The 13,493-nt window shown below is 54.9% G+C and overlaps 2 protein-coding genes across 7 annotated transcripts in view; both read left to right on the forward strand.

The window, feature by feature from the left end:
* KIF15 (kinesin family member 15) overlaps positions 1-9,567 on the forward strand; it is an 82,834-nt gene extending 73,267 nt beyond the window's left edge. For 2 of the 6 annotated variants that reach the window (XM_070050937.1, XM_002713206.5), the window contains exons 28-35: positions 949-1,050; positions 1,339-1,503; positions 2,815-2,924; positions 6,556-6,628; positions 7,019-7,056; positions 8,276-8,441; positions 8,622-8,753; positions 8,969-9,567. In XM_070050937.1, the coding sequence (XP_069907038.1) occupies positions 949-1,050; positions 1,339-1,503; positions 2,815-2,924; positions 6,556-6,628; positions 7,019-7,056; positions 8,276-8,441; positions 8,622-8,753; positions 8,969-9,031 (849 nt within the window). In that variant the 3' untranslated portion in view covers positions 9,032-9,567. Of the gene's footprint in view, positions 1-948; positions 1,051-1,338; positions 1,504-2,814; positions 2,925-4,213; positions 4,343-6,470; positions 6,629-7,018; positions 7,063-8,275; positions 8,442-8,621; positions 8,754-8,968 lie in introns of those variants that run through there. The other 4 variants (XM_008260507.4, XR_011379568.1, XR_007921580.2 and 1 more) reach the window with 4 other exon arrangements.
* A 521-nt stretch (positions 9,568-10,088) lies between these two features.
* On the forward strand, positions 10,089-13,056 carry TMEM42 (transmembrane protein 42). Its single transcript, XM_002713190.5, has 3 exons — positions 10,089-10,326; positions 11,813-11,959; positions 12,458-13,056. The coding sequence occupies exons 1-3, from the start codon at positions 10,135-10,137 to the stop codon at positions 12,596-12,598; spliced, it is 480 nt and encodes a 159-aa protein (XP_002713236.2). The 5' UTR covers positions 10,089-10,134; the 3' UTR covers positions 12,599-13,056.
* The last annotated feature ends 437 nt before the right edge of the window (positions 13,057-13,493 follow it).

Below are 13,493 nucleotides of genomic sequence, written 5' to 3' on the forward strand. Positions count from 1 at the left end.
GAAGGTGCAGGGGCCCAGACACTTTGGCCGTCCTCCACTGCTTTCCCAGGCCATGTCAGGGAGCTGGATCAGAAGAGGAGCAGTCAGGAAGTGAACCAGCACCCATATGGGATGCTGGCACCACAGATGTAGACTAAGCCTACTACCCCACCACGTCAGCCCCTGTTTTTTAAAATGTATTTTATTTCTTTGAAAAGCAGAGTTACAAAGAGAGAGGGACAGACAGAAATATTAAGAGAAGAAATAGGGCAAGGGATACAGGTAAGCAGACAGATGGGGTATGAGCCCCTGTTTTTTTGTCAGAGTAGCTAAATGTAGAAAACTGCATGCCAAGCCATTTCATTTTTTTGTTTGTTTGTTTTTTAATGTATTTGAAAGGCAGAGTTACAAAGAGAGGGAGAGACAGAAATCTTCCATCTGTTGATTCACTCCCTAAATGGCCGCAACAGCCGGGCCTGAGCCAGGCCAGAGCCAGGAGTCAAGAGCTTCTGGGTCTCCCATGTGGGTGCAGGGGCCCAAGCATTTGGGCCATCTTCAACTGCTTTCCCAGGCCCTAAGCAGAGAGGAGGATTGGAAGTAGAGCAGCCAAGACTGGAACCTGAACTCATATGGACTGCTGAAGTCGCAGACAGTGGTGTAATCTGCTGCCCCAAGACACGGGCCCCCTATTTTTAGTTTTTTAAAGAACCTCTATACTGTTTTTCATCATAACTTACACTCTGTAGATAGTAATTGACATGCCCACCAGGAGTGTTCAAGCGTTCCCTTTCTCCCCCTCATTGCCTGCCCCGACCTTTGATCTGTTCCAACACGTGTGAGGTGGTGCCTCGCTGTGGCTTTGATTTCCATGGCCCTGGGATTGGTACGGTGGAGCGCGCCCTTTTCCCCGGACCACAGGCCCCACATTGTTTTCTGACTTGTAACCTTTCGTCTGCTCAATCCTCCCAGCTCAACCAAAAGAAAGAGGAAGTAGAACAGAAGAAGAACGAATATAACTTCAAGATGAGACAGCTGGAGCATGTGATGGATTCTGCTGCCGCGTCTCCCCAGGTACTTGCCAGAAAACCAGTGCGCGCCCGGAGGAATAAACAGCTTTGTGAACGATAAGACTTTGGAAATTACTAAGGCCAGAGCTGTGTCTTCCTGAAAGACAGAGATTACCCTGCCCGCTTTTCACGTGATGAAGGCACCAGTCTTTGTTCCGCTGGGACACAGCTGGAATAATTAGCGGCATAGCCTGCGTATTTCCTGTGTGCTTGGCATATATACTTAAAATGAGATTGTCATAGCAACACTTAGTCGGCTATTTGAACATGATGTCATTTTATTTTATTTTAGAGTCCTAAAACACCACCGCACTTTCCAACGCATCTGACAAAACTTCTGGAAACACAGGAGCAAGAGATGGAAGACGAAAGGGCCACTAAGACTTCCTTGCAGTACCTCGTGTCGAAGCTCACAGAAGACAGGGAAGTCAAAAATGCAGAGATCCTCAGAATGAAGGTAACGGGGTCTTTTCTCAGCACACTTAAGTTTTAAAACAAGCAGCGTCCTTATGGTTCCTGAGGGTACGGATTGCAAGAGGCACAGAACTGAACGTAAGCAAAAAAGTCCACACTTCCCCCCCACGCAGGCCCCAAGCTCCCTAGCCTGCTGTTCTGGAGGCTCCCGGGGCAGCAGGTTTTGATGGTTGGGGTCTTCAGAGCCTGTCAGTGCATCTGTACCCCCATGGGGTCCTCTCAGCTCGCGGCAGCGCACTGCACTGTGCGGGCAGGGGAGAGCCGGCTGCCGCACGCCTCGCCGCATGGTGCTGACCCGCCTTCCAGCTCTCAGCCGGTCGACTGGCACGTTACCTCCGGGCAGTTGCTCAAAAGTTGAGCAGCTTTTGTTTTTCTCCGACTGATATCCTCCGCTCATTTTTCTGTCACTGAGCTTTTTCTTACTGACTTACATCCATTCTTTATCTGTTGGTGAGGTTTGCTTTTATCTGTTGTAAATCTGAAGCTTTCTTGTTTCCATTCCTGTTAGCTTCGAGGTTGCGTTGTTGGCCCAGTCACTCGGGAGCCTAGTGTTTGTGAGTGGAGGGCATGTGTCTGGTTAGGGTGAGGGTGCGTGGGAGTGCAGAGGGGGTAGGGAGGACGTGACGCCCCCCAAAGGTGGCAGTGCTCGTCACTGTGAGCGACTTCCTGTGTAGAAATGTACGTAGCTCACTTTAACCATGGGCTGCACGTGGGTAGAACAGTGTCATGCCTCAGCCGGGCTCCTCGCGGAGGAGATGGCCTTCGTAATGAGGACAGTTGTCAGTGCTGTCTCAGGAACATGGTTGCTCTCCAGATTGGAATGATCTTGAAACTTAGAAGAAACTGGGTCACGTTACAAGAAATCAGACATAAGAAGACAGAAATGGCTACGGACACCCCTTGCCAACCAGTATTTGTTTCTTGGATCCATGATTTTCAAGTCAGGATCCGAGTAAGCGTTCTTGAGAGATGTGCCTTGGCATCAGTTTTGTTTGCTTTCACTGTAGTCTATCAGATAGAATCTTTCCCAGAGTAGAGACTTTTGGCCATCTTTTCTCATGAGGAATTTCGATGAGTTCTGGGAAACCGTGTCCAGGACACCGTGGACTTGATCATGAATCACAGGCCCAGGCTCCCAGTGCTCATCCTGGCCTGTTTGTGCAGTGTCCCCAGGGCGGTGTGTGCCTATAGGAGGAGCTTGGCAGAAGGATGCCAGTCTCACTGCTGGCCTTGGGGAGGAAGTAATGCCTGTCACACTGTGTTTTCTGAAGAGATGTGATCTGTGTGTTACCAGGAGCAGCTGTGTGAAATGGAAAACCTGCGCCTGGAGTCTCAGCAGTTACGAGAGAACACCTGGCTCCTGCAAGGTCAGCTGGATGCCATGAAAAGGCAGAAGGACAGCAGGTGAGATGGCGCCCCCAGAACTCTGCCCTCCATCTTGGCCAGCCTGCGCACAGCTCGGAGAGAGAGGTTGGAATTGAGTTCACGTGGGCCCCGTGTTCCCGGTGACTCAGGAGAGGCCCACTGGTTGGTTCTGAGTCCAGTCTGAGGAAGATGTGCCTTTTCCAGAGTGGGAAGATCAGGCCTCCATAAGCTCACCCATCTGTTAACTTTTGCACTGTTATCAAGGTATTGAAATGACTAAGGGCCAGCACTGTTGCTTAGTAGGTTAATCCCCCGCGTGCAGTGCTGGCATCCCATATGGGTGCCAGTTCGAGTCCCAGCTGCTTCTCTTCCAATCCAGCTCTCTGCTATGGCCTGGAAAGCAGCAGCAGATGGCCCAAGTCCTTGGGCCTCTGCGTGGGAGTCTTGGTTCTATGCTTTGTGTCAGTGCAGCTCTGTCCATCGTGGCCATTTGGGGAGTGAACCAGGAGATGAAGACCTTTCTCTCTGTCTCTCCCTCTCACCCCCTGTAACTCTACCTCTCAAATAAATAAATAAAATCTTAAAAAAAAAAAAAAAAATGAATTTAAAACAAATACTTGATCCAATCTTCTACTAGGGGGTTTGTTTTTTAATTTTAATTTACATAGTTTTTTAAGATTTATTTATTTAAAAGGAAGAGTTACAGAGAGAGGAGAGAGGAAAATTTTCCATCTACTGATTCACTCCCTGGGGCTGGGCCAGGCTGAAGCCAGAAGCCAGGAAGTCCATTGGAGTCTCCCACGTGGGTGGCAGAGACCAAGCACTTGGACCATCCTCTGCTGCCCTCCCAGGCCACAGCAGGGAACTGGGTTGGAAGTGAAGCAACTAGGACTAGAACCAGTGCCATTATGGGATGCTGTCATTGTAGGCAGCAGCCCGGCCCACTGTGCCAAACAGAAGCCCATTGTTTTCCAAAGTTTAAAGAAGAAAGTTCAAGAAGTTCAAGAAGAAAGAGTTCTAGAAGCCCTGCAGAAAAAGGGAGAATTCCCTACAACTTGGCTTTGCTTTGTGACTCGTGTTCTAGCACTTCATAGGGGAGCAGTTCCTGAGTTCAGACTTGTGTGTGTGTGTCTGTCTGTGTTGGCTTCAGCTAAGGCAGTCTTCTGTTTGTGTTTGCTGATGGCACAGCACAGTGTCACAGGGGCAGCCATATCGGGACTTCTGTGTCTGACACTTAAAAGTCATGTGATTTTGGACACATTTTTTCACCATCTTAGTGCCTCAGCTTCCTTAGCAGGAACGTGAGCAGAATGACACCCTCTTCACAGGTGTTTTGTTGATGAATGGAAGCAGACAGAAAGTGCTGGTGACCGTGCCCGGCAGACGTGTGTCACTCCGTGCTACGAAGTTTTTAAGTGCACAAGGTAGAATCAGGATATGGCCCATTGCTAACTCAGGTGAGGGCTTGGAGATGGATCTGGCCTCTAAAATTACACAGGGGATAGAACAGAATGGAAGGGGCCCTGTATGAGGGGTGTTTGCTGTCCTTGCTACTGCCACAAAGTCTTGGACAGAAACTTGCCCACCCCGCTGCTCCCCAGCCCTTCCCAGAGCAACAGAGATGCACTGTCCAAACCTAAACGTGGCCACAGAGACATGAGGATGGTAGTGGTGGCCGTGCTAACAATCCCTTCCCAAGTGGCTCTCCTCACGTTTAGTGAGATTCTGAGGTCTGATCTGGTAGGGCTGGAGTGAAGCCAGAGATCTGCATTTTCGTAAACGGCTGCTCTCCCATTGCAGGTGCCTCTAACGCAGGTAGTGCAGTCTGCGGGTCTGGTTTCTGTGCTGCACCTGCATGCTCCATCACACTAGGGAAAAGCCTAGTAGTTGGCATACTGGCCTTTCAAGAGTTATTCTGAGGGGCTGGTGCTGTGGCACAGTGAGTTAGGCCTCCTGCAGCACTGGCATGCCTTCTGGGCACCAGTTCAAGTCCTGATTGCTCCACTTCCATCCACCTCCTTGCTAATATGCCGGGGAAAGCAGCAGAAGATGGATCAGGTGTTCGGGTCCTACGCCCACATGGGAGATCCAAAAGACGCTTCTGGCTCCTGGCTTTGGTTGGTCCCAGTCCTGTCCATTGCAGCTATTTGGGGAACCAGTTGGTAGAAGATCTCTCCCTCCCTCTCTCACTCTATAACTCTGCCTTTCAAATAAATAAATAAGTTTGGTTAAGTTATTATGACATGGAACATCAAACGTCTCTGGAATGTTAATTTTTCAAGATTTAGTTTTATTTGAGAGGCAGAGTTACAGACAGAAGAGAGGGAGACGCAGTGAGAGAGGTCTTCCATCCACTGGTTCATGACAGCCAGAGTTGAGCAGATCCGAAGTCAGGAGACAAGAGCTGCTTCGGGGTCTCCAGCGTGGCTGCAGGGGCCCCAGCACTTGGGCCATTTTCCACTGCTTTCCCAGGCACATTAGCAGGGAGCTGGATCAGAAGCGAAGCAGCCAGGACTCAAACCTGTACTCATATAGGATGCCTGTGCCGCAGGCAGAGACTTAGCCTACTATGCCACAGCACCAGCCCCTGGAATGTTAATTTTAAACTATAACTTCATAAATGTTAAACCATAAACTTCATAGCCTCACGTCCCTCATAGGAGGAGCGGTGCAGAACCCTCTTGGTGAAACATCAGTACAGGAGTGAACTGTAGTCCCAGCCCCAAATCCAGCTCAGAGCCTGTTTTGTAGACTCGTTTGGGGGTCATGTGGCTGCATTTGCCCTCGAGCAGCCCAGCTGAATTGCTGTGGCAGGGTCACGTAGTTCCCAAAGCCCAAGGTATGCACCGTGTGCTTCCTAATAGAAAGCTTGCCCACCCCGATTAGTGTCCAGAAAATATATTCCCCGATGATTTAGAGGGTTTCCTCACTGTGTTCTTGTTACCACTTTTGTCCAGGCTGCCAGATCCCTTAAGGGAAAGAAGCTTCACTGAAGCTTCTGTTTTCCTTCAAGAAACGGTCTGTTACTCACCAGTGAGACAGCTGCTCCTAGGGAAGCCCGAGGCAGGTGCTGCCGGGGGACCTCCCTGGTCCAGGCTGCCCACGGAAATGCCCGTGCCGTGCTGACCTGACCGTGCTCCCAGAGATGGATCAGTCTTACCTGCGCTGTGGGAGGCTGGTGCTCAGGGAATCCCTTCCCTGCGTCTGCACACACAGTGATCATCAGAAAATGCCAGCTGCTGTGGCACCCAAACAAAGGCAGCCTGGGCTCGGGCCAGCCTGAGGCCCGGGCGGCCCTCCCCAGCTGATCCCATTCGTACCACGCTGCCCGCCTACCTGCCTTTCCCTCCACCCCCTTTAGTTCACATTTGATCTGCCGACGTTACCACTTTTAACTAAAGTTTGTAGTTTGTGTGACTCTCCACCAAGCCTTGGTTGAATTTCCCCTTCTGCTCATCTTGCTTTTGGACTGGGAGAAGTCCTGCGTTCTGGGGAGGGGCCCCATTTCTTCCACCTGTGTCAGTCATGTTTATCAACTGTGCTAACTTGACCTCATCGCCTTAGCGTCAGCTTTCCTTCGCACAGCTCAGCACTGGTACCCGTGATTGACTGGAAATTGATCCTTGAATGTGCTTGACAGTGTTTGCCTGTCCCCACCCAATCTGTACAGTGGTCAGCATCCAGACCATCAGCAGCTGAAGAATGAACAAGAAGAGGAAATCATCAAAGAAAGGCTTGCTAAAGTACGGGTTTGTTTTTACATGTTTCTTGTCTGAGAAATGCCTTTATAGTCGGCATTTATAGGTGTATATTTCAGAAACCATCTTGTTTCTTTTCTGCATTCCCCCTGGTTAGCATGATATTTACCATCCATATAGCTGAGAGTTAGGAGTGAAGTTGTCTTCATGCCTGGATAATGAGCCTTGCTGCTCAGGATCCTCGCAGCTGTCCACTTACAAGAATCGGCAGGACCTCCCAGAGCCCTCAGGGCACAGGGCGTGTGTGCAGGCGGGACTGTGGGAAAGGACACTGGTTATTAGCGCAAGGGAGAGCGGGCTGGTTCCTTTGGGTCTTTTCTCAGCAACGTTGCTTAAGTGCCTAAGCCATCTTTTGCTTTTTTTATCTTATTCTAGAGTAAACTAGTGGAAGAAATGCTGAAAATGAAAGCAGAGTAAGTGTACTGTTTTGTGATTCTGATTCTTGATCATTTTTATTCTCAAAAGAGAAGAAATCTACAAAGTAAGTGCCTTTCTGCCTCCTGCACTAAGAGGGGAACATAAGAGATGTTTACAAAATGCTTTCCTAATACCACTTAGTAAAGGGGTTCCTCGTGTGACGCCGCCCCTACAACAGTCCGGGTAATGAGCTCCCCCGCAGGAGTGGGGCTCCAGTTCCCTCTGATGGCAAACCTTGAGCTGGCCTGGAGCTTTGGGATCAGCACTGGCTCCTCCTGGTCCCGACGTGGCTCTCATTATACAGTGGTTCCTGAAGCCAGGATTTGAACTGACTCATGCAGTTTTCATGCTGATGATGCAGCCTTACAAAGTGCCTTGCTCTTCAATGAGTCAAGCATAGAGCGTGTTCTGTGTGGTTCAGCATTGGTGGACTGCTCGGTTACCCCACCCCCAGCGTCGAGGCAGCATCAGGAAGGTACTGGACTTTCCTCATAGGGTTTCCTTGTCATTTTCACTTCCTACACTTCTTAAGAGACTCTTCGAGCACTAGATTAGAGCCAGTTTCGTGAAGAAATAATAGGTCAATTATAACAAGGGCTGCAAAAGCTTGGCGTCTGGCATGGTAAAAACTTGACATTGTAAAGAAAGCCTATTAAGGGCCGGCGCCGCGGCTCACTAGGCTAATCCTCCGCCTTGCGGCGCCAGCACACCAGGTTCTAGTCCTGGTCGGGGCGCCGGATTCTGTCCTGGTTGCCCCTCTTCCAGGCCAGCTCTCTGCTGTGGCCTGGGAGTGCAGTGGAGGATGGCCCAAGTGCTTGGGCCCTGCACCCCATGGGAGACCAGGATAAGTACCTGGCTCCTGCCTTCGGATCAGCGCGGTGCGCCGGCCGTGGTGGCCATTGGAGGGTGAACCAACGGCAAAAGGAAGACCTTTCTCTCTGTCTCTCTCTCTCACTGTCCACTCTGCCTGTCAAAAAAAAATGAAAGAAACAAAGCCTATTAAGTGGCGTGCGCTGCCTCCTCAAATGTCTTGGGTTAAAAAGAGAGCAGCGAGCCTGTTCTGTCGTGTAGTGCGGTCTTCCCGTGCTCACAGCGGGGTCACCGGAGACGAGTGAGGCTTGAAGGAGGCCTTCTGGGCCCGGGACACCCGCCTCGTGTGCGTGCCGCTCCGTGCCCGCGTTCCCTGGGAGACCGTGAGGGCGTGTGTTCCTGCAGCCTCGGCGAAGTTCAGAGTGCCCTTCACAGCAGCGAGGCGGACTGCCTCAGGATGACTGCCGAGGTGGAGCGCACCAGGACGCTGGAGGCCAGGGCGTTCCAGGAGAAGGAGGAGCTGCGCTCCAAGCTGGAGGAGATGTACGAGGAACGGGAGAGGGCGCTGCAGGTGCGTGCGTGCGTGCGCCTCCAAGCCGCCCTTGGGCGAGCCGGACTGAACGGCCGAGGGCAGGGGCGTGGGCGGGGCGTGGGCGTGGGGCTCCCTCGCCGGCTCCCTTCAGTGGCCCGCAAGGCTGCGAGGGATGTGATGTCAACAGAGACTGAGGCTGCCTCGCTGCCCCGCCTGCAGGAGATGGGGCTGCTGAGGAAGCAGGTGGAGTGTCTGGCTGAGGAGAACGGGCGGCTGCTGGGCCACCAGAACCTCCATCAGAAGATTCAGTACGTGGTGCGGCTCAAGAAGGAGAACGTGAGGCTGCTCGAGGTAACCGCCGGCCGTGGGGGGGGCAGCGGGACGGGCCCTGAATCCCACCGCAGATTTTTGGTCGTTGCAATTCAGATTCTCGTAGGTCACACATGCTAAGTGGTTCACGAGCTGAAAATTCGAGTCTTAATTTGAAATAAAAACAATGAATGCCAAGTAACTGTCCCTTTAAGAATTGGAGGCATGATGTTCTTTCTTTTTTAATATCTTGCCAGGACATAGAAAAATTGCGTGCTGAAAATGTATTTTTAAAGGAGAAGAAAAAGAACGAATCCTAAGGATCCTCATCTCATCTCTAGGCATCACGATATTTGGAGACTTCTTTTTTTTTTCTCTCTCTTCTAACAGTAAGACCTACTCCTGCCCTCTTGGGAGAGCTGAGTTTAAAAGCCTTCATTCTCTGCCGTGCTGTGGCGGTGGGAGCCGGCTCAAGTTGCTAGTGACGATTCTGCTTCTGTCCCCGTGAGGCCAGCAGTGCCAGCCACGGCCCCCTTTCACGGTGTAATTCAACCCGAAGTTCTCACTGGGAAGACCTTTTGGGATTTGTGAAATAAAGTCCTGTAGCTGGGGCTTGCAGTGGACGCTGGTGCGGTCATGTCCTTCTTAGATAATCAATAACCTCGTGACTGGTGCCGAAGTTCTAACAGTGTGGGGTAGAACTTACCGTGAGTTCGAGGACTGATTTTGTAGCATGAATGAGAAGCAGAATTTGTTAATAGAGATTATTTTTTATATTCTTTTAAGTATTTTCATGAGCATTTTCTATGACTGTAAATATGGACATTTTTTCAAATAAAATCGTGAAAAAGGAAAACAGTTGACTGGCGTGGTTTCACCGTTCACTCAGCACGTGCTCCGTGCACACCTGCCGTGTGTCGGGTGCTGGTCACCCGTGACCTCCACGGGTGAGAAAGAACGCCTATGTTATGGAACTGTCGTGCGTCCTGACCTCACCGGCTTTTACTGTGCGCACGTGGTGTCTCCGTCTCCGAGCAGACACCGACTTGTGCAGTGCCGGGTCTCTAGGAAGCACGTGGTGAAGGTTCAGGACGGTGCACCGTGCGGCCGCGCCCCCGAGGAGCCCAGCAGCGGTGCGTTCCAGGCGCTGCACTCCCTTCCCGGCACGGGCTACCGTCTGCTGTCTCTGCAGCCCCTCTCCCGGTAGTGCTTGGCCACCGCGTGCACCTGACGGCCCACGTGTTCATCGTTCTCCCGCTGGTGGGGGACTGCGGGGCAATCAGAAAGCGAGCCCGCCCCAGGCCGGGGCGGGGCTGGAGCCCAGGTACGCCCAGTGGTCAGGTCTCGGGTTGGTCCGCCCGCTCACGTGAGCGCTGCGTCACGTGACGCCGCCGGCGGGCGCCGAGCAGCGGCGGCCGGCACCATGGCCGAGAGGCCGCGACTCCCGGGCGGCGCCGTGTCGGCCGCCGCCTACCCCGACGCCCCCGCCGAGTTCCCCCCGCACCTCCAGGCGGGCGCGATGCGGCGCCGCTTCTGGGGCGTGTTCAACTGCCTGTGCGCCGGCGCGTTCGGGGCCCTGGCCGCCGCCTCCGCCAAGCTGGCCTTCGGCAGCGAGGTCGAGCCCGGGGCGCGCTGCTGCGGGGCGGGCGGCGGGCGGAGGAGGAGGAGGGGCGCCGGGGGGCGCGGGGCCGGGCCGGGAGCGCAGCCTTTGATCCCCAGTCACGCCACCCCCTCGGCCCGCGTGGCCGGTAGACACCTTGGGGACTTGCGGCCTCCTGCTTGGCGGGGCACGCGGACCTTCCCTGTGGCCGGGCTCAGTCACTGGTTCCGCTCGGGCAGGCCCTCCACTCCTGCGTCCGCCCTCTAATTCGTGGTAAAAGCCCCTGGGCCCGAGCGTTTCTCTCCGCGGGACTGGCAAGGTGAGAAGCCTGTTGTCCATCTCCCGACCCCGTGGCCGCTGGCCCCTGCTGCCAGGACGAGGGGCCCGGAGGGGACGGCTGAGAGCTGCCCCGCGCCCCTCGTGGAGTTCTGGGCCGGTCGCAGGGGCACAAGGCTTGTTTAGAGCGCCCTCTCACGCAGTGGGTGCGGATTGTATCCGTTGCCTGTCATTCTTGGGGGCACTCGGGCCCGTGAGGGGTTTGGTGCTGTCAGCTGCGTATCTGGCCCCCTGGAACCCGCGCTAGCCCGGCGCACATCAGCACATCCGTGCATCCGGGGCTATGTTGTTAGAAGCCTCCTCTTCCTCCGCAGGGAAACGGGGAGGTGTCTTGGACCTGCGTAGGAAGCCTGGGGCACCCAGACCCACACTCAACAGCTGCTGCCTCGGGAAAGGATGCTGCTGGCATACAGAGGCTTTTGCCTTAAAAAAAAGATTTTATATACTAATACATATACACACATACACAAACATACGTACCTACATGTATGTATCTGCGTGTTCTCCGAGTGAGGCTTGGCCTCGCCAGTCAGAGTCAAGGGCTGTGTCCTGGTGGAGAGCAAGGAGTGACCCTGCCCAGGTTTGAGCCCCAGCCCTGTCACCTCTGTCACCCTTAGGCAGGTGGCTTTCTGCCTCTGGTTTCCTATCTAAAATGGAGATAAGGAATGGAGAAGGCAGGGAAAACCCTCAGGGCTAGTGCGTGGGCAGAGGTGAGTAAAGCCCCCGGATTGCGGATTGCGGTGGCTGGGGCATGGCTTGCACAGGGTCGAGGGCCTGGGGGAGGCAGACAGGGTGAGTTCAGCCTGAGCCGGGGCAGTGGGTGCTCCAGCCCTGCTCTGTTCATCCACTGTGTGGAGCAGCTGCTTGGCCCTCTGGGACTGGTCTGAAAGCCTTGGTCCCTGTGGGATCCAAAAAAAAAAAAAAAAGAAAATAACTGCTATTTTCAATAGAAAACGCTGGTTCTGGATTAGCATTTGGCTTGTGCCCAAGGTCACGCAGCCTGAAGAGTGTCTCCTGAGTGTTTGCTCTGTAGGATGCGTCCCGCGGGCGGTGGTGAGATCCCAGAGCTCTCTGGCTCCAGGCAGCTGCGACCGTAAGCACCGTGGTGCCGTCCCGGGGGCGCTGTCTGGGCTGGGCATGGCTGCAGTGGCACTTTGTCCTGCAGGTGCACATGCTCACGTGCGTGGTGGGCATCGTGGTGATGGCGACCACCAATTCTCTGATGTGGACCTTCTTCAGCCGGGGTCTCAGCTTCTCCATGTCCTCAGCCATCGCGTCTGTCACCGTGACTTTTGCAAACATCCTCAGCTCAGTGAGTAGCCCGAGGGAGTGGTGCTGAGTGCGTTGGCCCAGGGGGCTCCGGCTTTGACCCCCAGACGTCGTGAGAAGCCCGCTGCTGGCTGAGCCCACGGGGAGGGGCCCTTGTTTTGAGGTCCTGTGCAGCCTGGCTGTGACTCAGGGAGACTCTAGGGTCCGGCGTGAGCCCCGGAGCATGGAGGTGGCGGGGGGCCTTGCTGGTCTGGTCGGCCAGGCAGAGCCTTGAAGGGGGTGAGGAGGACTTGGGAGCCCAGGCTGGGTCAGGCAACGCGGAGGTGGCAGCTGTGTGCCAGGCGCACCTGCTGGCATCTGCCGGGTCCCTCTCGGGTACTTTGCTGAGGCTGATGCCGTGAGGGAGGGAGACCAGCCGCATCTATGGCACAGACAAGTGGGTGGGGTGACTTTACGGTGTCCCTAACACGAGGCTGCTGGCCCCCTGTAGGGAGGGAGGCTGTGTCCACCTGAGGCCCTCACAGCTGTCTCTGGCCCGCAGGCCTTCCTGGGCTACGCGCTGTACGGAGAGTGCCAGGAGGTCCTGTGGTGGGGAGGAGTCTTCCTCATCCTGTGCGGGCTCACGCTCATCCACAGGAGGCTGCCGCCCACCTGGAAGGCGCCGCCACGCAAGCAGCAGTAGCGCCACTCGAGCCCCACGCACCAGCCAGGACGGGTCAACGGCGCCCAGGGCAGCCGCGCCGCACAGCCCTCCGACCGCCAGCTGTGGGGGGACGCTGGGCGTTCGGGCCAGGCCCGGGACCCTGCAGCCCGGAGGGTGCCCAGCCCCGGCCCCTGCAGGAGGAGCTGCAGCCGCATTGGCAGTGTGCCCCGGATGCTGCCCGTTGTCTGTGTCACCCTTTCCATCCACACAAGCCCAGCCGTGCCCAGGCCTAGCCGACTCTGGAGGCCCTGGGCGTGGTTTGCTTCATGTATGGCACCGGAAACCACACGTATTCTGAGTCTCGTTGCCTAACCAGGGCCGGTCACACAGCAGAGTGCACGCCCGAGGGGCTGATGGCCCAGGCCATTCTGTGTCATGCTGTTGTGTTACAGCAAGAGGAGGGAAATGGTTAATAAATACTTTTTTGTAAGCTAAAACTCTCACGTGTGGAGTCTTAATTCTTTTCTCCCGTGGGGAGGCAGAAGGGGCAGCCAGAGTTGGGGCTGGAGAGGCAGGCAGAGGGGCAGGCCCAGGGGTGCTGCCCAGTAGCTACCCTCACAGGCTGGTCCCCAGCTGCCCTGCCTGCAGGGGCCTGCAGTCACCCAGACTAGGGGGCTCCTGGTCTCCACACCAGATCACCCGCCGTTCCCCGCAGGGGAGAGGGCCTTGGTGGCCAGGAGGCTGGAAAGGGGAAAGGGCTGGTCCCAGCTGGGCCTGCCCCGCTCTCTTCCTCACCCGTCCACATGAGACAGAACGAGCTCACTACTCAAGTTCTCGCTCTAGAGAGCTGCTTCATCCCCACCCCCGCCCTAGCCGCACACGCTGGACTCAGTTCCCAAATCCAGCTCGCCCCGTCCTGCCATTGTGCTGTTCT

The sequence above is a fragment of the Oryctolagus cuniculus genome, chromosome 10, assembly GCF_964237555.1.
Source record: "Oryctolagus cuniculus chromosome 10, mOryCun1.1, whole genome shotgun sequence".
In the NCBI taxonomy this organism is placed as follows: domain Eukaryota; kingdom Metazoa; phylum Chordata; class Mammalia; order Lagomorpha; family Leporidae; genus Oryctolagus; species Oryctolagus cuniculus.

Coding starts and splice junctions, on each gene's coding strand:
- TMEM42 (XM_002713190.5), top strand. CDS start 10,135: ATGGCCGAGAGGCCGCGACTCCCGGGCGGCGCCGTGTCGGCCGCCGCC. Junction 10,327..11,812: donor AGCTGGCCTTCGGCAGCGAG/GTCGAGCCCGGG, acceptor TTTGTCCTGCAG/GTGCACATGCTCACGTGCGT. Junction 11,960..12,457: donor TTGCAAACATCCTCAGCTCA/GTGAGTAGCCCG, acceptor TCTGGCCCGCAG/GCCTTCCTGGGCTACGCGCT.